This window comes from Anguilla anguilla, chromosome 16 (genome assembly GCF_013347855.1).
Source record: "Anguilla anguilla isolate fAngAng1 chromosome 16, fAngAng1.pri, whole genome shotgun sequence".
Classification (NCBI taxonomy): Eukaryota; Metazoa; Chordata; class Actinopteri; order Anguilliformes; family Anguillidae; genus Anguilla; species Anguilla anguilla.
In genome coordinates, this window is record NC_049216.1 from 25080970 (window position 1) to 25102528 (window position 21559).

The 21559-nt window shown below is 41.8% G+C and overlaps 3 protein-coding genes across 8 annotated transcripts; 2 read left to right on the top strand and 1 right to left on the bottom strand.

Annotated features, from left to right (window-relative positions):
* The first annotated feature begins 626 nt into the window (after positions 1 to 626).
* Positions 627 to 3217, top strand: LOC118215505 (ribosyldihydronicotinamide dehydrogenase [quinone]-like). Of its 5 annotated transcripts, none has more exons than XM_035396380.1 (6): positions 627 to 728; positions 1088 to 1255; positions 1398 to 1528; positions 1746 to 1859; positions 2384 to 2485; positions 2845 to 3217. In XM_035396380.1, the coding sequence occupies exons 1-6, from the start codon at positions 725 to 727 to the stop codon at positions 3136 to 3138; spliced, it is 813 nt and encodes a 270-aa protein (XP_035252271.1). In that variant the 5' UTR covers positions 627 to 724; the 3' UTR covers positions 3139 to 3217. The 5 variants fall into 5 exon arrangements, with proteins under 5 accessions (XP_035252271.1, XP_035252274.1, XP_035252272.1 ...); XM_035396383.1 differs by having other exon boundaries at positions 632 to 728; positions 1123 to 1255; XM_035396381.1 differs by having other exon boundaries at positions 637 to 728; positions 1091 to 1255.
* A 672-nt stretch (positions 3218 to 3889) lies between these two features.
* On the top strand, positions 3890 to 10607 carry LOC118215507 (eukaryotic translation initiation factor 3 subunit J-A-like). Of its 2 annotated transcripts, none has more exons than XM_035396384.1 (8): positions 3890 to 4048; positions 4160 to 4248; positions 7294 to 7351; positions 7468 to 7559; positions 8092 to 8206; positions 8579 to 8740; positions 8996 to 9069; positions 9343 to 10607. In XM_035396384.1, exons 1-8 carry the CDS (start codon positions 4027 to 4029, stop codon positions 9472 to 9474), a joined length of 744 nt encoding a protein of 247 aa, XP_035252275.1. In that variant the 5' UTR covers positions 3890 to 4026; the 3' UTR covers positions 9475 to 10607. The 2 variants fall into 2 exon arrangements, with proteins under 2 accessions (XP_035252275.1, XP_035252276.1); XM_035396385.1 differs by having other exon boundaries at positions 9346 to 10607.
* Positions 10608 to 11073: 466 nt separating this feature from the next.
* On the bottom strand, positions 11074 to 19553 carry LOC118215504 (cartilage intermediate layer protein 1-like). The gene is made up of 9 exons (XM_035396378.1): positions 19533 to 19553; positions 17998 to 18148; positions 16933 to 17202; positions 16299 to 16478; positions 15856 to 16026; positions 15037 to 15351; positions 14519 to 14627; positions 14129 to 14286; positions 11074 to 13784 (listed from the first exon to the last, which is right to left on the bottom strand). The coding sequence occupies exons 2-9, from the start codon at positions 18059 to 18061 to the stop codon at positions 11437 to 11439; spliced, it is 3615 nt and encodes a 1204-aa protein (XP_035252269.1). The 5' UTR covers positions 18062 to 18148; positions 19533 to 19553; the 3' UTR covers positions 11074 to 11436.
* Between the last annotated feature and the right edge of the window lie 2006 nt (positions 19554 to 21559).

Consider the following 21559-nt stretch of genomic DNA (forward strand, 5'->3'; position numbering starts at 1 on the left):
CGTGATGCCGACGTGATGGGAGAATCTCGACTGATGAATATTTCTATATTTAGAATAGGCCTAGGCCTATATCAAAGTGAACAGTCTCTTGGTTATAGCAAATTGTTCAACACTTCATTTCCCATATAAATCAATTTCCCAGTTCAGTGCGTTTTGGGTTAACGTGGGCTCTTCTTTCCCCTCAAAATGAAAATGTATAAAATGCAATACACAATATTGTTCTAACCATAGCCTATTTAAATGTAATCGCTCGACATCGTTCTAATTGTGCGATTCTACCAAATGCCGTAGGGCTGATCTGCCAGGCTTTCAAACATGAAAAGTCTTTGAACTAGGCTGTTCCCAAGAACGCAAGTTGACCATCACCTCATGTGAAATTTTAATACGATTGTTTTATTGTTGATTTTGGATCCCCATTAGCTGTCGCCGGAACGAATGCCGTCCACATAAAATATTAAAAAGGACATAACAACATGAGAGACTTCAAGACAATACACATATTCACTTGATTATAGACTTTATGAGAAATTATAATATGATGATTATCTGTTTTCGATGTCTGCCTAACGGTTTTAATTTAACGTTTCACAGCTGGTGCATATATGCAAGCAGGAAGAGGCTGTCGGTAATTAATAAACCAGCTGTCAACTCTCAGCATAAAACTTGTCCCACTGCTTCTTATTGTGTTATTTTACAAGTAAACGTCGGTTAGGGCAATTTCATAATGGGTGAGTCCAATTTAGTTAAAAGTATATTCTCTGGAGGGTATTCACGTGGAAGAAAAGACGATGAGCAGTAATAAAGTATCTAAATGCAGCCTATTTATTGCCTCATTTTGGAAATCTCAAACCTACATACTTAACGCGCTGTCTTCCCTTAAGTATGCTAATGCTTAGTGACCTGTGACTTCAAGAAAATTGGGTTTACGTTTTGAGTATTTTAGAATTACATTGCGAAACAAGCTGGTTAAGAGATCTATAGCGCATTCACTGCGCACATCCACTGACTGTTTATTAATGTTTGAGCCATTTGATGCATAGATCAGCAACAACCAATTGCCTAATATTGTTTGTCTGGTTTGTTGCAGCAGACAAGAATGTGCTCATTGTGTATGCCCACCAGAGTGCAAACTCATTCAATGCAGCAGCAAAGGATGCAGCAGTTGAAGTGCTTCAGGTCCAGGGCTGCAAGGTGGTGCTGTCTGATCTCTATTCCATGAAATTCAAAGCTCCTGCCACTGCTGAGGATATCATTGGTAATGAGTAGTGATCCTTTGTCTTATAATGACTTGTATTTTATTATTTTGTTCCTTGTTAGTGTTTACTAAAGCTTAGTTTGGGGGTCCTAACCTTGACATGATTGCTCATTGCGATTGTACTCCTGTTTCGTGTTCCCAGGGGAACCACAGAATTCTGATGACTTCCACTATGGTCATGAGGCTATGGTGGCATTGAAGGAGAACAAGCTCAGCACTGACATCATTGAGGAACACAAGAAGGTGAAGGAGGCCAACATTATCATATTCCAGGTTGGTGACCCTGCATTCATGAAACTTTCATTTGTACTTTGTAACCTTCCTTATTCTCATTTGGATACAGGTAATGGTTTAATGAATATTGCCAGTTCTTTCATGAAGGCTGCATTATCCTGCATTCATTCCTCTAAATTGATGTCCCTATTGCTTATGTGAATGTTCATTGATGCTCAAATAGGATTCCAATTCTATTACAATTCTGTCCTGGCAGTTTCCCATGTACTGGTTTGGTTTGCCAGCCATTCTCAAAGGTTGGATTGATCGAGTGTTTACACCTGGCTTTGCCTTCACGACTGAGGAAATATACAGCAATGGCTTCTTCAAGGCAAGTCCAGAGTGGTTCCCCTCTACCTGTTTAAACTTTTAAAAGTACAGTTGATCCTGTGGGCTAATCTACATTTTTATGGTCTCCAGTTTTGATTGCTGGATTCAGTATGGCTGTCCGATATGGTAAAGAAACAAAACTTGCTAGTGCTCTCACCATCCTGGAGTGTAGTAACATTTATACAGAAGCTGAATTTTTATTGGTTCTGTACGTGGCCGCAGGGCTGGCGTGCATTATGCCTGGGCCCGAGACAAAATTATTTCAACGGGCCCCGTCCCAAATCAATGGCCAACATTTGAGTGAGGATCACTTTCTCCTGCCCCCCCCCCCCCCTGGGCTGGGCCGGGGACAACTTCTCGGTTGTTGTCCCCCCCCCCTCCAGACGCCGGGCCTGCGTGGCGGCATTGGCATAGGATTCTGTACCAAACTTTCAATTGCTAGTTCTTGGTCAATTGGTCAATTGGCTTCAGCAATGGGATTTGTGGAACTGTGCAGCTGAAATGACCGGTGTCCTGTCTCCCCAGGATAAGAAAGCCATACTGTCTTTCACCACAGGCTCGCATGAGTCAATGTTCAATTCCAGTGGAATCCATGGAGACATGAATGTCACACTGTGGCCTATCCAGGTAAAGATTTATTGAAGCAAGCATCTGTCCCTCACAGTGAGTCTTTGCCAAGGATAGTACAGGAAGTGACAAGATGGACATGCCATAATGGAAGTAAATGCAGTATGGTGCCCACAAGTGTGATTGTAGTTTCAGCTTAATGGTCATGTGTTCGTTGAGTGAATGATTTAATACGGAAATACTCAAATCTGGCCCTCAAGGCCAGTACTTCTGGTTTTCATTCTGGGGAGGGGGGGGGGGGGATGGGGAGAGAGAGAAATGACAAGATAGCATCCTACTCAAATGAATATACTACTGACTTGAATGCAGTCCTTTGAATAATTGATTTCCCCCCCCCCCCCTCTTCCCTCCACTTGTAGAATGGCATCCTACACTACTGTGGATTCCAGGTTCTGGCTCCTCAGATCTTTTGGGCCCCGAAGCATGCCACTGCTGAGGACAGGAAGGCCTTGCTGGAAGTGTGGCGGAAGCGCCTGGAGGGACTGCTGGAGGAGAAACCCCTCGCCTTTACTCCCTCAGACTGCTTTGATGGGGGAGCAGGGTTCCAACTGAAGGAGTCTGAGAAGGAGAAGTGGGCAGCAGAGCAGTTTGGCCCTACTGTGGGGCACCATTTGGGGAAACCACTACCCCCCAACAACCAGCTCCAAGTCTGAACACAATGCAGGGGACTGAGTGCCTCCCCAATGTTTGACTGGTTGTCTTTCAAATTTGAGTAAAGAGTCTAAACTGAAATCCTGCCTCAGTTTTTGTCATGTCTCTAAAATGTCATTCATGTCTTGTGCATGTACTCAAACAGAATTGTGTTGCTGTTTTTGACATCCCTGGGCATGCCAAACCTGCACTGGTGTGAAATTGTGCAAGGGTCCTGTGACTGGTCAAGGCATGTTATTACCTGAATGGCAATGAAGTTGCACAGAATTAGGATTTATGACCTTCCAACATGGCTCATTGTTATGTTAATTGTAAGCAGCTGCAGGTTAATGTGCTATTAGACTTATTTTGACATGCCTGAAGGCATCTTGCAGTCGCAATAGTTATTCAGCTGCAACTACATGCAACATGTGGCTGAATACTCATGACCAGTATTCTGTATTCATTTTAGCATTTTCATTACACCAAACACATGCATGCACAGCAAAATGGTTAATTCCCTTACAAAAAATGAATTGCTTGTGTTCAGAGTGGTCCTGGTAATGTTACTTCTAGCAAACCTAGCAGACATTTTGCTGATGTTGGTTTGATAATGGGTATTTTATGGTCATGTGTGTGACTAATGCCAATAGGAAGGGTATTGGCACAGTTTTATAATTATACGAACATCATTCTCTGAGGGCATGAGAGTTGCTCTTAATACAATATCTAATATTTGGACATAAGGTCGTGTTAATATTCTCTCTCCACTACTTCCTCTGAGGGAGGCACAGAACAAATGACAGTGCGATCACGATAACCAAGTCTGGAGTCTTCCGGTGTCCTATCATTAACGCTATGGCGCAACCGCGCTTTCGTTCTGCCTAGATTCAGACACACACACAGCCAAGATGGGGGACGCCGATTCGTGGGGTGAGAATTCAAATACTAGTTCCTGATCTGATGTTGAAGAAAGCATGAAAAGAGGAACGACAATGGTTTAGTTGTTTTGGTAGTCTAATTTTGTGAGCTACTTTTTCATAGACGCCGACAGCTTTGAGCCGGACGAGGGCCTCAAAAAGGCGGCAGTGCAGGACAAATGGGAAGGCGAAGACGAGGAGGAAGATGTGAAGGTAACATGGCAAGCTAGCTATGCTAGCTGTAGGCTCTCCTGGGAACCACAACAACACTGCGACTGGCCATTTGAGATCAAAATCCAGTTTAGTCTAAAATATTGTTCTACGCTTAAAATGCTTTCCATTCTTAATTGCTACATAGAAGTAATTGTGATTCCTAACCCGCTAAGTAATGTTAGCTTGCTACATAGCGAACCCACAAGTTGGCCATGTCAGTGTTTCACTGGTTAACTTGTTAGCTAGCTGTGTGCATTTCGATTAGCTATGTAGTTCTAAGTTACTGAACTTCTGAATTTTACGTTGTTGACATAAGTTGTGGGACAACTTGGTTTTGTGAACCCAGTCGCTCAACAGTCATAGTAGCCAGGCAATTAAATTGGCTCAGCTAGGCTAGCGTTTAGTTTTGGCGTAATGCCGGTAAGAAGCAAATGGGGTCAGTGAGAAATTCAGTTGACTTGCCATGTGAGAAACGGTTTTCCCCGTCCGTTGCAAGATTTGTTAGCAAAGTCGCGATAGCTTTGATGAAAAACAGACAAGTTAATGTTTTTTTTCCCTGTTCCAGCTTACGTTACGACATTGTTAGTCAAGCTATCTAGCTGTCTAGCTCTATCTATCCTCAGACCACGAAACGGAAACGTACCTTGCTAACATTAGCTGGTTAGCAAGCTAATCCTATCCCCGACGCCACATTTTAGCACATACTAGTTTGCTAATTTCGAATAAGCTAAGCTAACGGTATCTGTCTTGGTGTTTTTATTTTATTAAAGATTCCTCTAGTATCACAGTTTTCTATCTGACATTGGCAGCGACAATTGCTAATAGCCTAATAATTCTGCACTGGGTAGCTAGTTTGTCTGATAAATGCTACATGTAGCCACCGTTAGTTGCCTAATGCGAGCTAGCTAAGTATTGTATCCACCGTATTCATTGTTGTCACGTTATTATGGCAAGCTCACTCGTGACTATGTGGTTATAATGTAACTAATCGGTGATTTGAAGATGAAGAATGAAGAAGCTGTTTGATTATTTCGTTTTATGGCTAACTAACCTCTCTGGAAAATTGCTTTCGACTTTGTAGTAGCCTTGTTTAGATGGCTAACGGTTTGAGTACATGCGTATTTTCAACATCCTCCGTTTGGCTATGGGCCTGGCTAGTCTTAAATAATGTTTACTGGAGTGGGTTACAAACTAACGTTGTATAGCTGCCTCGCGTTTGACTGTTTGGCTAGGCATAATAAAAATTGATTGTAAACACCGGTAGCATTGTATTGTTACGTTACATATCTAGGCTAGTACGGTCGACAATAGTTTGTGGATCGCTGTCTTCATATGGCCTTGGCATTATGTAGCCTGTCAGCACGAGTCCTGAAAATCTCTAGATAAGAAACACTGCCAAATGAATAAGTTACTTAGGGGTGTATTATTAGGGTTAATTACAGCAGTACATTTTCAGTGTTACTTTGGAGTATTTCTATTATTTGCCTCAAAACTTTGAGGGAAATAACATGTTGAATGCTGCGCATATAATTTAGACCGTCCTCTTGTCTGGTGTAATTGGTCTGTTTTGAGGCCCTTTGTTATTTTTTCTGCTCTTGTTCAGTAAGTAAGGGTTCCTACTTATCTTGTGGACTCAGGTTTTTAAAAAGGGAAGAGAAACACTTCCAAAACCTACAAAAATGCCAAGTTACTCACACAGACAAAGCGCTGTCTATAAGCCATTAATTCAAACTTGAAATGTAGGCCTGTCATTAAAAGTATCGATATCAAAGTTTGGCAAAGTTACAAGAAACAGTATTGGCTCTTGTGTGAGTAACTTGGCAAACTTGTATGTTGAAAAGGTGTTTTTCTTCTGATATAATTAATTTTTGTACTGTGTTTGTTACAAGTGATAATAGTAATGCATAACACATATGTATATCCTATGTTTCTATTGGGTGATGTAGCTAAACGTCCAATGAGGAAACATTATTTGATGGCCTGGAGCATTTGTGATGAAGTAATTGACAGGAAGAAGAAGGAGGAAAAAACACAAAATGCCCTTAGTATATAAGCTTTATTGTGGACATGTGACGTTGTTTGTGAATTCTGTCTATTGACATGAGGTCAAAAGGTAGATAAATAAATGTTTTTAAGGGCTGAGAGTCTGTTGTCATTGTGGTTATTTCGGTAGGATACCCTGAAAAGTGCCAGACTCTCTGTGCTGTATAGCTATGGGGCATGCTGCCCAACCAAGGCGGAACTTGGTGGGATGGAATACCTGCCATCCCAATTATAGGTGATAGCCCCATAGAGTGTACATAGGACCTGTAGAGGGTAGGAGGGACCAGGTGATGAAGCCTAGGACGTAACGGGAAACAGCCTCTACTGCGCATGCTTGTGGGCAAAGGCCCTTGCTGCCCATTCAATTAAATGTAGAAAACCTAGGTGATTTCACTGCCAAAGAAAACCTCATCGGTCCATTTTTTGTCATGTTTTTTTGTCATTATGTGCTGCAGTTACTGAAACAATGGGTGTTTTGGTCCAGAAGTCTTGGAAAAATAATTAATAAAATGTGCATATTTTATTACATAATGCTTTTTTGCATTCTGCTTTTCTTTTGAAACGAAGTGGTCGTTAATCGGAAAATTGAAAGCTGTGCAAGTCTTCGGCCAGGCTACAAATGAGTAGTGTCATTTACCTCTAGCATTGCACCATATTGTTTCTAGGTATACAACATCTGAGTAGTGCTCCCAAGATGACAAACATTATATGAAATTATAAAATGGGCACAATATTGTTCAGATCTATGAACTGTTGTGAGAGACAGTCTGTGAACTTAAGTGTAATGAATGGTATCGTTATCTATTGCGTGCCCCAACACGTGACTTCACATTTCTGATGTACTTTTTCATATTCTTAAAATAATGTGTACATTGACGGGTGTTATTGAGTTATTAAATTTCCTTGGGGTGCAATGCTCTGTACAGCCCATGGATTGTTTTTCATTGGGTGTTTTTTTTCCCGATCTGATGAATAACCTACACTGCTCTGATTTTTTTTCAGGATAACTGGGATGATGAGGATGACGAGGAGGAAGAAAAGGTTGAAGTGAAGAAAGCAGGTGTGAAAATGAAATTATTATGTGTACAGACTTATAAATGTGAAGAATCTACATTATTTCTAAAGATGCCTTGTTTAAGCTATTGAGAAGCATTACATGTTTTTTTTTCCCCCCAGATGTAAAAGTTTCAGATAAGAAAAAATTAAGTGAAAAAATCAAAGAGAAAGAAATCCTTCAAAGGAAAAAACAAGAGGAGCTGAAAAAGAGGGTGGGAGTCCTTTTCATCCATCCATCCATCCATTCATCCACTATCTATACCCGCTTATTCCTATCCTAGCATGCATTGACCGAGAGGCAGGAATACACCCTGGACACGTCTCCAATCTGTCGCAGGACACACACACCATTCATTCCACATTCACTCGCACACTCCTACCAATAGGCAATTTAGAGTCTCCAATTAGCCTGCCTGTACGTCTTTGGACTGTGGTGCGAAACCGGAGTAACTTGAGAAAACCCATGCAGACACAGGGAGAACATGCAAACTCCACACAGAAAGGTGCTGCCCATTGCACCACTGTGCAGCCCTCTGATTTCCATCCTTAAGAAATTATTTCACACAGGATGTCATTTCATACAATACCAATATAATGCTCTGTATTTATGATCTAACAGTTTTGTCATAGGGCACTCAGTAATGTGCAGCTTCAGAATTCCAGGCTCATAACAATAGTGACAGAATATAAATGAATTAGGATCTTAATCTCCTTCCCTGTGCTTGTTTTCTTTGGTCCTATTAGTTAGATGAGTCGCCAGAGAAGAGCGATCTCACACCAGAAGAAGAGTTGGCAGAAAAGCTGAGAGTGCAGCAGCTGCAGGAGGAGGCAGATCTGGAGTTGGCGAAAGATGCCTTTGGTAAAAGCTCCTGGGGGGTGGGGGGGTGTTTTGATTTGAACTGTAGTTTAGAAGGACTAGTAGCTAAAAAAAACATTCTGGCACGAGATGGCTATCCAGTGGTGTTGTGTAAATGTTTAAATTCACAAGTGATTTTGGGGGAACTTCAGGTCAAAATTCCTGTTGAAACAAGCCTTTAAATTAACCTGCGTCTGAATTTCTCTGCATCAACAGTGAGTGTTCGACTAAGTAAAACGGTGACTTAAAGTGCATTCAGTTAAATTAATGTTGTCATAATGGTAACGGTCGATATAGATGTCTTACCACGTTTTTAGATTATTTGATCACTTTATAGTTTTACTTTTAAATTGATTCATTGTCTTTGTTTTGTAGGCATTAGTAATAACGTGACAGGAATTGATGCCATGAGCCCCTCCTCTAAAGATGACTTCACAGAATTTGAGAAGTTACTTAAAGAGAAAATATCTCCATATGAAAAGTCTGTGCATTACTCCAGTTTCTTGGAGTCTTTGTTTCGGGATCTCTGCATTTCATGTGAGTCTGTTTTGCTTATTAATCTCAGTGCAGAAATGTGGCAGATTAAAAAAAATAAAATAATCAAGATAGATATCGATAGATCAGTACTAAACAGTAAATAAATGCTTCAGTTTAGTTCAGCACTCTGTCCTTTTAAGATGTCTGCATTTGTCATGTGCAAGTGTAATTAAACGGCACATTCTAGGCCTTTTGAACTCTGCTGTTTATTTGCATGTCTTAAGTTTAAGTATTTTTAATGCTCATCTTGCGCAGTGGAAGTGGAGGACTTAAAGAAAATCAACAATTCATTGACAGTTCTACTTAGTGAAAAACAGAAGCAAGAAAAGGTAAGCTGTTTATGGACAATTTTGTGGGGTGTGTGTTGCAGTTATGAAGTAAATGAAATGCTTCATTGGTACGTAACAAAACATTTTCAGACCCTGATCACACTGTCCGAGATATGGATTATATGATATGGATCATTTGCATGTGGGTAATTCAAGTTAACGAACATATTCTTAACTAATATTTGTGTGATTTATATTTGTAATTGGAATGGATGTTTCTTGGGGATTAGTAGGAGTTGCTGCTTGGTTATTTATTTTCCCACGACTCTTTAGCAGAACAAAGCAAAGAAGAAGAAGAAGGGTGTGGTTCCAGGTGGTGGTCTAAAAGCAAAAATGAAAGATGACCTGGCAGACTACGGAGAGTTTGATGGGGGTTATGTCCAAGACTATGAGGACTTTATGTGACGACGGCTACTCTTGGACCACCTCTACTCCATTTCCCTTTCCCTCCACCCAACACGCAGCACCACCTCTGCATACCGTCCACTACCATCCCGGAAAGACTGAAAGATGTTATCCATTTATTGTACTCATTCTTCAAGTTCAGAAAGACTTTACCCAAGAACATTGCCTACATGTGTTTTTTTCCCCTCTTGGTCCAAAAAATTGAACTGCCCAAGTACTTCTGTCCATCCTCATTTAAAATGAACAAACATATTAAAGTGACCAAATCTCTTACTTCAAATTTCTATTTTAAGAAAGACTATTGAAGTAAGAAATGCAATGCCCAAAATAGTTGGGTATGCTGAAGAGTGGTTGATGGTTAGACTGAGACTTTTCAGAAAAAAAAATGTGGCCTGTGACAAAGTGGCCGAATAGTATTACTGTTTGACAACTGCAGTTTCATGGGAATAAATTTGATGTTCTATGCAAATAAGTTAATTTGGAATACATCTACATTTATCTAATGGATATTTTGGCTGTTCTTGTGGATGGCATAGTTTCTGCAAAAAAGTGTATTTTGATCTCTCCAGTAACTTTTGCTGTCAAATGCAACCCTATTGCTTATATTTGATATGTTACTTTGGAAGGTTTTTCCCCCAAGCTAACCGACTAAGTACAAGGCAATGGAATGACATACAAATGTACCATTCTGAAAAATGTGGCTGAAGTGTCATGTTGCCATTCTTTGGAAAATGCCCAGTTCCTCTGTCAGTTACTGGGATAGGGGTTTCCTGGTGAATTTGGAAAATATTTCAATATTATTGAGTTTAAAATGGATTTAGTTTGTACTCATGTTTACTACTAATGCAAGTACATGCGGTGGGATTAGTCTTCTCATAGTTGTCTCATCAACATGGCTTTCCACCAGCTTTTAATGAGCGAGCTGAGGAACTTGGATACTTATTAAATACCCCCAGTGTGTTTGTATGTAAGAATTGCCTGATATGAAGGGAAATGGTAGATTTTCCTGTTTCTGTATCATTTGGCAAAGGCTGCTTTATGGATGTATTAGAAAATCTGACATTGGAAAGTGCATATGATGACAGCATCTGCAGTGTTTTATAAGCATCTAATAAAATCACTGTTCAAAAGCATTTGTGTACTGTGCTATTCAGATGCTAAAATACCTACACAATTTTGTGCATGCAAGGCATTTGCATTTTACATTTTGTTGCGCTAAAACAATGTTCCAAAATAATGGAAATTCATTCCATGTAAAAACAACACCGTATCTATGATCTTGTTTTTTTTAAAATATACGGATGGTTAAAAAAAAAATCACCACAATTGAAATGACTCACAAAATAAGTTTGGTTTAACTTTGGGATGATGGAAATGCAATTGTCCTGCACATGGGATTCCAAGATGAGCTTTTGTGAGTTGGAATCAAAAGGTTAGGTTAACTGTATACAATGACAGTACCAAAAATAATTACCTGTTGCAGTAGGCTGTGTTTTAAATTGTCTAATTTACTATATGTGTTCATGCCAAAACGTCCTAATTGATTTTGGTTTGTTCTTAGGATAAAATAAATAACGGGCTCCAATTCAGAACTCTTTATTTGAGTATTACCATTGTTATCTATTTTTAAAAGATCTAATGTCATTTTGTATTTTAAATGATTGTAAAATGCAACATATAAAAAAGTAGAAGAAAAAAAAAACCATGAAAATCATTGCAGCAGATATCTTTCAAAGTACACAATGGAAGGAATAAAGCATAACCTTTCACCGTTCTGTGTAAAAACATCTTGGCTTACTCTCCACCAAAATTGCACTGAATACTTTCCATACTGACTGTATTTCTGTATTGTGTTTCCTGTTAGTGTGAGTGGTGCTGCTCGGCTTGGCCCTAAAGGGTTGGTTTGAGAGCAGTTCGCTTGGGTGCTTAACCTGTGTTTAAGCAGGGGATTGAGTCCACAGCTCAGCTGCGCTTGGGGAGAGGGTTTCGCGAACTGCGTCCCCTGCTGCTGCGGACGGCGGCTGTGCCACCCCTCTGCCTCCTGTTGCGCTTGGCCTCCTTCACGGCGCTGACCAGAGACTGTCCCGGGGAGTTCTGCAGTGTCTGGAAGATGCTCTGTCGGGTTGCCTCTCGATCGGCACAGGTAAAGGTAAGTGCCACTCCGTCGTTGCTCTTCATGACCCGTGAGGTTCCGTCAGACGTGCCGTCAAAGCAGCGCCCCAATGCAATCTCCTTAGCTGTGCGGGGGTCCTGGTCGGTAACGGTGTAGATGCCATAGTTGTGGCCCAGAGGGTCAAGTGGTGCCAGCATGGTGAATTCACTGGTGTCGTTGTTGACGGCCAGGGGCAGGTGGTTGACCAGGTACTCCTGCAGCATAGCCCCCACACTGTCACGCTTGCAGCTGCCCTGGGGAATCACTTTTACCAAAGTGCGGTCGACACGGTCCTGATCATAGAGCATCCCGCCACACTTGAACTCTAAGCACACTGTTGATATGCTAGGCTGGTCCATGTCACGGATACTCCGGGTATCACGGATGCCATACAGTTGGCCCACAGTTTTTGGGTGGGTGCCTCCCATGTTGCTTGAGCGCACGTTTATCTCATGCGGGCCTTTGATCTTGACCTTTATGTAGCAGGCCCTGTATTCCATGGGCTTAGGCCACCAGCTCAGGTAGTGCTCTGTCCAGCTCATGGGGTCATCTTCATTGAAAGGCACCGTGTTGTAGTCGTACCGATCTCCTTCCACCCTGTAGAAACGGAAGTGCCCTGCACTGAAAGGGGCCTCCTCACACTCCTTCAGGTTGTCGAACGAGTATAAGGGGCCATTGCCCTCCTCAGCCACGTTAGAGCTGGGTTTGGGTAAATTTACATGAAAGGCTGTCTTTTTCACTTTAGAGTCTTCGTGGTCTGTCCGTCTGTAGTTGAACTTGCTCAGGTAGGGTTGGGGGACCCCAATGCTGCTAGGTTTGAGCTGGGGGGAAGATGCAACTGCCTCAAGCTCCTCTCCACCCAGATTAGCCATAACATAGGCCGTGTAAGCATCCGCCTTCTCTTCGTCACAGAAAGCAGGCAGACAGGCGCCGTTGGGGCCTGTGATGACGCTGTCGAATCGGCCCCAGGCTCTGGGGTTGGAGGAGTATCCCGCTGAGGGCTCCATGTTGATCAGGCTCACGACCACTCCCTCCACCTGCTCGCTGGACATGAAGCGATCCCCACGGAAGGCCCGCACCTTCATGTAGCATCTCCTGTCCTCCGGGACGTCTAGATTGAACAGCCTCCTCTCCCTGATCTCCATGTTCCCAATGAGGAAGGTCCTCTCTTCTCGCTTCCCCCTGCTCCTCTTCTCTGCCCTGAAAGCCCCCTCCTCCTCCCAAATGCCCGTCTCTGGATTGAGGGACCACAGCTTCATGGTGCTCAGGTGCTCAGGCATTTTCACCTGGGCTGAATCCAGGAGCACCTTGACCTCACCCGCATTTAGAGGCTCGCCTGCCTCTTCATCTCGGAAGTCCACTGAGAACATGCCGTAGGTCCTCAGAGGCAGCATGTCGCCTTCTTCACCGATGAAATTGAGGTCACTCTGGGCAGCATTTGCTGTGGAAACATCTCTTGGATCCAGAAAAGTGACGCTGGCTTTCACGTTACCCACAAACTCCTCCCCGTTCTCTCGGTAGAAGGCATTGGGTGGGATCTCAATCTCAGCGATCGGATCTTGGTCCCCGACCTCCCCCAGGTGGAGTGTGTTAGTCTCTGAAGAACGCAAAGTCACTGGTGCCTTCTTCCTTAGCAGTTTTACCTCATGATACACAGCTCCCCCTTTCTTGTTGAAGGGCAGGACCTTGGTGGTGTTCACAAACTTATGCATTTGATCCACAAAGGTCAACACCAGCCTCTCTGTGTCAGGAGGCACCTGGATGGAGAAAGTTCCCTTGTATCCAGTGCGGCCGATTCGCACCCCATTCATGAAGATGTGCCCGAACCTCATGGGTTCCCCATTGTCTGCTGCCACTGCCCGTCCCCGAACGGTGGCCTTGGTTTCCACACACTTCTGGCAGCCGCACTGCGTGATCACCATGGTTGGCAGCTCATAACCCTGGCAGGATATCTGCCTCTTCTCCATTTTTGCCACCCCACAGCAGTATGCTATGGGGTCCTGGCAGCGGATTCCCTTGTCCAGCTGTCCTGCACATGCCCCCATGGGGCATTTCCCAACATCATAGTATAAAGAGCTGCTGGCTTTCTGGTAGCAGTCATTAGGCAGGCGGATCAGGTGGGATTCAGGTTTAGGGTTGCATGAAGGAGTCTTGTGACCTAGAGGAAAGAGATTGAACCAGAATAACACAAATGAAACTGCTTTGTACGATCATATCAAAGTCTGATCGCAGTCTAAGATATTATGTTGTGTTCATCCAACATAAATGAAAAGGCTTTGTGCAATCATATCAAAAACTGATAGCAGCCTAAAATATTATGCTGTGCTTATCCAACATGAAGGGAGAACAATATGTGTCAGGTATTTAGATTAGACTTTTAGATTTTCATTATGATTATATTATTTTATTCAAACAGCATTATAAGACTAGCAGAGTAGAAATGTAGGATAATGTAAGAATCCTGTCCCGGTAAAAGAGAGCATAGCAGTTATAGGGGCTCACCTATGACCGTTAGCACAGCTGGTTTAGACTTGATGGCTCCAGCTTCACCGCTTGCTCGGCAGTAGTACTCCCCTGCCTGTTCTTGGCCCAGGTTCCTTAGCACCAATGTGCTTCCATATTTCAGATGCTTCCTGTCCAAAAGGCTGCCGTTGTGAAACCTGGGAGAAGAAAGACAGGTAAAAATCAATGGAGAAACCTTTCTCAGGCAACTTAGACTTTCATGTTGATTTTAAGTTGTCCATTACCAATTAACACTTGTTTTTACACCATAGATACAATATTTAACCTTAAATTTAAATGTGTTTACCTTAGGGTACAGTAATTATTACACTGCGTAATATGTAGATGTGCATTGTCAGCCTCCATAGGCTGCCATACTCCTAGGCTTACCACTGGTACTGGTCAGGTTCCGGAGTGCCTCCCACTTTGCAGCAGAAGGCGGCCGCCTGCCCCTCTCTCCGAACCTTGTGCTCGGGGTTTGTCAGCACATGCAGTTTCTCTGTGAGGGGAGAATAAGGCATCTAAGCTGAGATGTAGGCCTGTAATGCAAGCAGAGGTACGTAGAAGTTCATCTCAAATAACCTGAACCTCCTACACCCCATGTTGATTTGGAAATTTGAATCCCCTCCCCAAAATTCATTCCTGGCTACGTCACTGTATCAAAATATAAGAGAGTTCATGTGAGCTGAGCGCCAACCAATCTCTGAATGGATTGCGTTCTGATGCTATTACTATAAATTAATATAAAATAGTTGTACATTATTGGCAATCTGCATAAATAAAATAATTTAAGTGACAAAAGAAAAATAATATCTGAATCTGAAATACTGTTGCCTCATATATTATCATTATAACTGATAGGATAAAAATGTCATAGCTTGATGTTGTGCTCCCAGCTCTGACATCACCTGCTCTGTTGAGCCTCACGTGGAGGACGGAGGTGTGTTTGGTGCTGTGGGGAAGAGCCACGGTGAGGGGGGCGTGTTTCTTCAGTTTGATGGTCAGGGTGGTGTTGCCATCAGGACAGAGGCCAGGGATGCGAAAGTGGCCCTTGTGGTCGGCGAGGGTGAGGAGTTTGGGGGTGGGGCCAGACAGGATGAGGGCGGCCCCAGGAGCAGGAAGCCCTCCGGCGCTTCGGACCGAGCCCAGTAAGAGACGGTCCTCGCACATGCAGGCGTCACACTCTGCGTTCACCTGGCCCATTGGACACTGCAGGACACACACTGGAACCATGACGCCAACAAGGAAACATCAGATCAGCAGCATCCATTACATTACATTACATTACGTTACAGGCATTTAGCAGCATTACAGGCATCCCAGCCTCTTTCCTACACAAAGAAACACAATTTACCAAGATCTCATAATGAATGACCAAATGGTTTTTATCATGTGACTAAATGTACTGCGTATTAATGTATTATTGTTATTATTGATTGACCCGTTGGAAAATTAGCTTTATTCATGGAAAATCACCTGATATTGTTATCACGTTGCACAGTCTACTCTGCGAAATTGTTTTCCAAAGTGGCATAGGCTGAATGCTTTGCTAAAGGGTGCTTTGCTAAAGCAGTGTCCCACTCAGATTCCAATTGCTAAATCTCTGGTCACAAGTCTAGTTCCTAAACCAGTGTGAACTTATTGATATTAAAATTTGCTAAGCATGGATGCATGTATGTGGCTGTATTTGCAAGGAATGAGCGGAAGCTCAAACACATCAATAGCACCTGGACAGGGAGGTCCCTTGCATGTCTTCTTTTCTGTTGCTGATCCGATGCACTGCTGCCCCCTTTGTTGGGAGTATAAACTGCACTTCCTGGAGCGCACCTGTAGAGCCACCTGGTCACACTGGGCAGAGCAGGGAGTCCACTCTGACCAAGGGTCCCACTCACCCTGAACTGTGAATTCAAGAGAAGGAAAACAGACAACAGGCCTACTCCATATTTATCTCCGTGGGTTAATAGCATACTCATTCTGGTAATTATGCAGGGGCAGTTATTCAGTTGGTATTGCCACTTGATTACTTTTACGCACGGATGTATAATCAAAGAAAGACCGTCTATCAGTGCTGCAGCTGCTTTATATTGCAGTAACTAACTTTCTGTGCACCCGTGTACATAGCAGTGTGTGTATGGAATGTGCAGCAGAAGAGCCCACACATCAACAGTACCTGGGCAGGGCAGCCCCTTGCATGTTCTGCTTTCCATTGTTGATCCTATGCACTGCTGCTCCTTGTGGTGGGTGAGTAAACTGCAGCTCCTGGAGCGCACCTGTACAGCCAACTGGCCACACTGGGCAGAGCAGGGAGTCCACTCTGACCAGGGGCCCCACCCACCCTGAGCTGAGGCTCCTAAAGAGCAAACACAAAAAAGCATGTCCACTCAGAATTGCTCTGTGTATAAAATTTAAAACTCGCTTTGTCTGGTGGTGATTATTAAGATTAGTCTGCCTTTGCTTGGTTTTGGCCACCAGTGTTTTAAGTAGCCAAGACACCTGGCTATTGCTTGCATCATAGAATGTTCCATGATCAAGTTCCTGCCAATTGCTCGATTCTCAATAGCATAAGGACTCCTTTTGTGAACTTATGTTGGCCCTGTGTTAAAAAGCACCACACTTGCTCACTCCTTTTAGGACTATTTATGATACGTTGAAATCACAACAAACATGAATTAAGCTAAAGTGATACCATTTATGTACTTGAAGGCTTGACAGTAGTAGAATAACACGCTTTATCACCACCCTCTTGTTTTTGTAAATACAGGTGAGGTTCCAGAACCCCTTTTTGCTGCTCTTCATAGGCTGACCTTTGGGACACAGGAAGCGGACTGCATAGTTGGAGCAGTTGTGTCCTGCAGGCTGCTCAGTGTTGGTGCACCAGAAGCCCAGTGCTGGGTCGGCGTGGACCCTCTCCCCCGTACTACGAGCAGGAATCCAGTCGGTGGTGCGAGCCTCCAGGGCCTTGGGCCTGTCGCAGATGCGTTCAGGGAAGTAAAAACGGATCGCATCCAGCTGCTCGTAGTCCCCCTGTCCTCCAGGGTGGTCCACATTGAACCAGGTACTCCATTCAAAGCCATCTACACACAGGGAGTGAAAATACCACCATAAATAGTGCTTCTACACATAATACTGCAAGCTTTTGGGAAATAGCACTCATTTTTATTTGAAGGTCTTTAAGCATGTATTATTTAAATAAATGCGAAATGAAATGAAAACTCCAAGAGCTTCACAGTAAAACAGCATTCACATCACACCAGATTCAAGTATTTTGCTGGAATTTTGTTTAACATTAACATTAACTTTATGGCTTTTTTGATGTAGTGTGAAATTTGAGGAGAAATTTTGTGCTCCAAGCCTGCCCTGATGACACACAATTGAACTTAACTATTTGGAACATTTCACCTGTGCTTTGCATCACAGAAAACAGTGTGCAATAGTCATTTTAAAAGTAAAAGTTTTTCCTTTCTCAACCCTTGCGTTCAGTTTGGGTCAAATTTATCCATTTTAAACTTTTAGTAAAAGAGGAATGACACTTTTGAGATCATAACCAGTAACCAGTGACTAAACCAGTGTAGATATTGTTTTTGTTTTGTGTTTCTCTTTGTTGTTTATCATTTCTATTTTATTTTGTCTTTGCCTATACAGTTTTTGATTATATATTTTATTATTTTTGAATATTATTTTTTTGAATGTGATAAAGATAAATAATTGAGGATGTCAGTTCGAAACTACATATCCATAATCTACTGCATGGATACCTTCAGTTTCATTTTAATTATTTGCAGATAAACTTGATTTAAGGAAGTGCACAGCTGAGGGTTTGCATGGAGAGTGAAGAGAGAAGATGTGTGGCAAACTGGGCACAGACAGACCTTGAGCTTGGATGCATGATATGGCTCCCAGGATGAGAAGGAGTAACCTCACTGATAGACTCATCCTTCTACTCAGCTATCACCACTGATCTCACGATGATCTTCACACAGCAACCAATTAAAATTAAAAAGTTATAATCCAGCAGATTTCCTGTGAAACAAAAATGAAAATGTTGTGGATTCAATTTCTTGTCACAGATTTCACCAATGCAGCTGTTTTTCTTTTATATATTTTTCTCAAAAAGGTAATCCATAATTTTCATACCTTGATCTAATTAAAATGTTCTTTCAATTTGAGTTATCCAGGGGTTAAAAGAACATTTGAGATTAACAAAATTTGTCTTCATGTTATACATTTTTTAGTAGGCTTCTGGATTTAGATTTACAGAATATAGATTTTTATCAACCCTTTTAGTTAGCATGTCTTTGCTTCTGACTGGATGCACACACACTCTTTTGTAGTCCCTCCCCCCCCCTTCCCAATGGTGTGGGTGCTCGCGGAATAGGGATAAAGGGAAGACAATTGGGCTACAAACACCGCTAATTTGAGTGCCTGCAGCTGATTCCTTTCTGGCCAATAATGCAACTCGTTCCCACTTAGGGCAATACATGGCAGTAAAATAAAAAGAGCCACACATAGTCTTGATGGTACATGTATGCCTTCAAATAATTCCATAATCTCCCTGCTGTGTGTTGCCACAAAGTTGTAAGGCTTTATTTAAGAGTACAAACCAGGTGGAAATTAACTTTTTAAATGCTGAGGGTAGGGGGTAAATCTCTAATAAACTAAAACAAAGCTAAAAGATTCACTGGTCGTATCATGTGCAGTATATTACAAATTTTCCTCACCTCACAGGGTATACTGCCTGAAAGGAAGTTCAAACAAATGTAATGGAAAGAATATTCCAGATGTACACAGAATTCCCCACATCCCACACATCTGTGGGAGACATTATGGAACTTCCCAGAGGAAACTAAAATCTTTATGCAACTACCCCAAAATACAGTTACGGCACAGTTACGGCAATTCCTCTTGTACACACTCAAATTTATGCTACTGATTCACTGAAGTCAATGTACAACCACTTCTATAACACACCTTTCAGCATAACAAAGGAAATAACCAAACATCAGGCAAAATCCCAAGCACTGTTTATTTTACAAAACACTATTCACAAGCTAGGTCTGGAATATGATGTCTGTAATGTCTGTAACCCCCGCACGTGTAAAATCATAAGCTGGAAAACCAAAGAAAAAATATATTATCCCATAATATTAAGCAATAATGTCAGGCATCTAACATTGGAAAATACATTTACTGTTAAAATCCTATTTTTAACAGTAAATGTATTCTTGTTAATTGGAAATGGGTTGAAATAAGGTGCAATATAGTGCAGGAACTGCAATTACAACACAAAAAAAGTATTGTTTCAAAAGTCGCAATCATACAGTGTGAGGGAGTGATAGAGGGGGAGAGAGTAAATTGAGAAAGAATAGCAGCATAGTGGAGTATGAAGCATAGAGTGTGGTCTTACCCCGTTTAGTGTCTGTGCATGGAGTACTGCAGCAGTGCGGAGTGCTGCCTGCCTGTCTTATATATGGACATGTTGAGCCCACAGTATTGGCTCTGTGCCACTCAAAGGAAACCAAATACGAGAGTGAGCAACAGAACTACAGTGAAATTGCTGCAACTCACTCAATTCACACGAATGAACTGTTGGAAACATGATCCTGGAGAGCAGATGTGCAAACTTAAAATGGTACCAGGATGTGATGGTAGTGGAGTAAAGTTATGCTGTATGCATCTGCTTTGCATACTTAATTTTGGAAATCTCTTCATTATGGGTACATAAACACAAATGTAAAAAAAAAAAAAAAAAGCTGTAAAATTACAAAAAATAAATTGTTTGAGGCTTGAAATAAAGTGGTTGTGCATCTCTGTGGCATGTTTTGATATTCATTGAAATGTCATTACCTTTCTTTAGTAACATTGAGATTACTCATAACCATAAACCTGACCCTAACTGTAACCCTCGTCTAACTCTAATTCTAGCCCTTGGAGTTCTCTTAAATATCTGATATTTCAATTAAAATTGATGAAGAACAATGGAAATATTATCAATTCAATTAAAGTTTAAAAAGTGAAAGCAGTGCAAAAAATTGTATGTGCCTTTTTTCATTCAGATGGATGGGAAATCATGTTAATTCAACAACCATGGTGAAATAAATTATTGAAAAATGTGTTCCAGTGAAAACTGATAAAGTTTCAAACATTCTAAGGGATAGCCAACATGGTTTTGCAAGCAAGGTTATACCTGACAAATCTTTGGTATTTTCTGAGGAAACTACCAAGTGTTTTGATTGTAGCAAGGTTCATGGTATTATATATTTAGATTTCCAATAAGCATTTGATACAGTAGGCTCGTTATCAAAATGGGGAGTTCCCCAGTGTCCAGACTAGAATTCCCAACCTGGCTCTCTCAACCACCTATAGATCCCCTGATTTAATTGGCTGGAAAATTGCTCTTTCCCTCTCCACCTTGGCTGATGTGTGGTGAGCATACCTGCACAAAATGGCTGCAGTGCATCACCCAAGGTGGGTGCTACACATTGGTGGTGGCTGAGGTGAGTTTCCCCTGATCACTGTAAAACACTTTGAGCATCCGGAAAAGTGCTATATAAATACAATGTTTAATTAATTCATTCATCCATTCAAAATGAAGACCATAGGAATTACAAGACTTATTTCACAGTGGGTTTGTAACTGGCTGCAGGGTAGAATGCAAAGAGTAGTAGGACCGATCTTATCTGAACAGGATACTCTGGGAAGTGGAGTCCCACAAGGATTGGTGCTGGGACCACTGCTCATTCTTATTTACATAAATGACCTTGACAGAAACATTGAAAGCACATTTGTTAAATTTGCAGATCATACAAAACTCAGAGGTTAAGCTAACAGTTTGGAATCTACTTAAGTAATTCAAGAAGATTTAAACAGAGTTCAGAAATTCATGGAGCCCTGGCAAATGAAATTCGATATAGCTAAATGTAAAGTACTACAAATGGGTAATAAAAACACAAGGTAGGACTATGTTTTGGGGGGAACAAGGGCCAACAGGATGCTGGGATATATAGACAAAAGTATGGAGTATAAATCCAAGGAAGTTATACTTATACAATACCTTTGTCCGACCACAATTGTAGTATTGTGTGGAGTTCTGACTGTACAACAAGAAAGATAGTGTTTCTGGAAAAGGTTCAAAGAAGGGCAACTTCATTGGTTCCTGACATGAATGATAAAAGTAATGAGGTAGGATTTGAGATGCTTAATCTCTTCTAGCTTAGTAAAAGGAGATTTGGGTGTGATTTTATGCTTTTAAATTCATAAAAGATTAACAAAGTGAACTACAAGAGATTATTCTGGTTGAGTTCCATAAGTACGAGAGAGGACAAAAATGGAAAACTGCAAAAGGTAAATTCTGCACAGACAATTGGAAGTTTTTCCTCATGCAGAGAGTAGTTGCTATGTGGAATAGCTTGCCCGGTCATGTAGTAGAGGCAG

Coding starts and splice junctions, on each gene's coding strand:
- LOC118215505 (XM_035396379.1), top strand. CDS start 1,033: ATGCATAGATCAGCAACAACCAATTGCCTAATATTGTTTGTCTGGTTT. Junction 1,529..1,745: donor CCAACATTATCATATTCCAG/GTTGGTGACCCT, acceptor CTGTCCTGGCAG/TTTCCCATGTACTGGTTTGG. Junction 1,860..2,383: donor ACAGCAATGGCTTCTTCAAG/GCAAGTCCAGAG, acceptor CTGTCTCCCCAG/GATAAGAAAGCCATACTGTC.
- LOC118215507 (XM_035396384.1), top strand. CDS start 4,027: ATGGGGGACGCCGATTCGTGGG. Junction 8,741..8,995: donor TCGGGATCTCTGCATTTCAT/GTGAGTCTGTTT, acceptor CATCTTGCGCAG/TGGAAGTGGAGGACTTAAAG. Junction 9,070..9,342: donor AAAAACAGAAGCAAGAAAAG/GTAAGCTGTTTA, acceptor ACGACTCTTTAG/CAGAACAAAGCAAAGAAGAA.
- LOC118215504 (XM_035396378.1), bottom strand. CDS start 18,061: ATGAGTCTATCAGTGAGGTTACTCCTTCTCATCCTGGGAGCCATATCA. Junction 17,203..17,997: donor ATCATGCATCCAAGCTCAAG/GTCTGTCTGTGC, acceptor CCCTGTGTGTAG/ATGGCTTTGAATGGAGTACC. Junction 16,479..16,932: donor CCGCTTCCTGTGTCCCAAAG/GTCAGCCTATGA, acceptor TTTGCTCTTTAG/GAGCCTCAGCTCAGGGTGGG.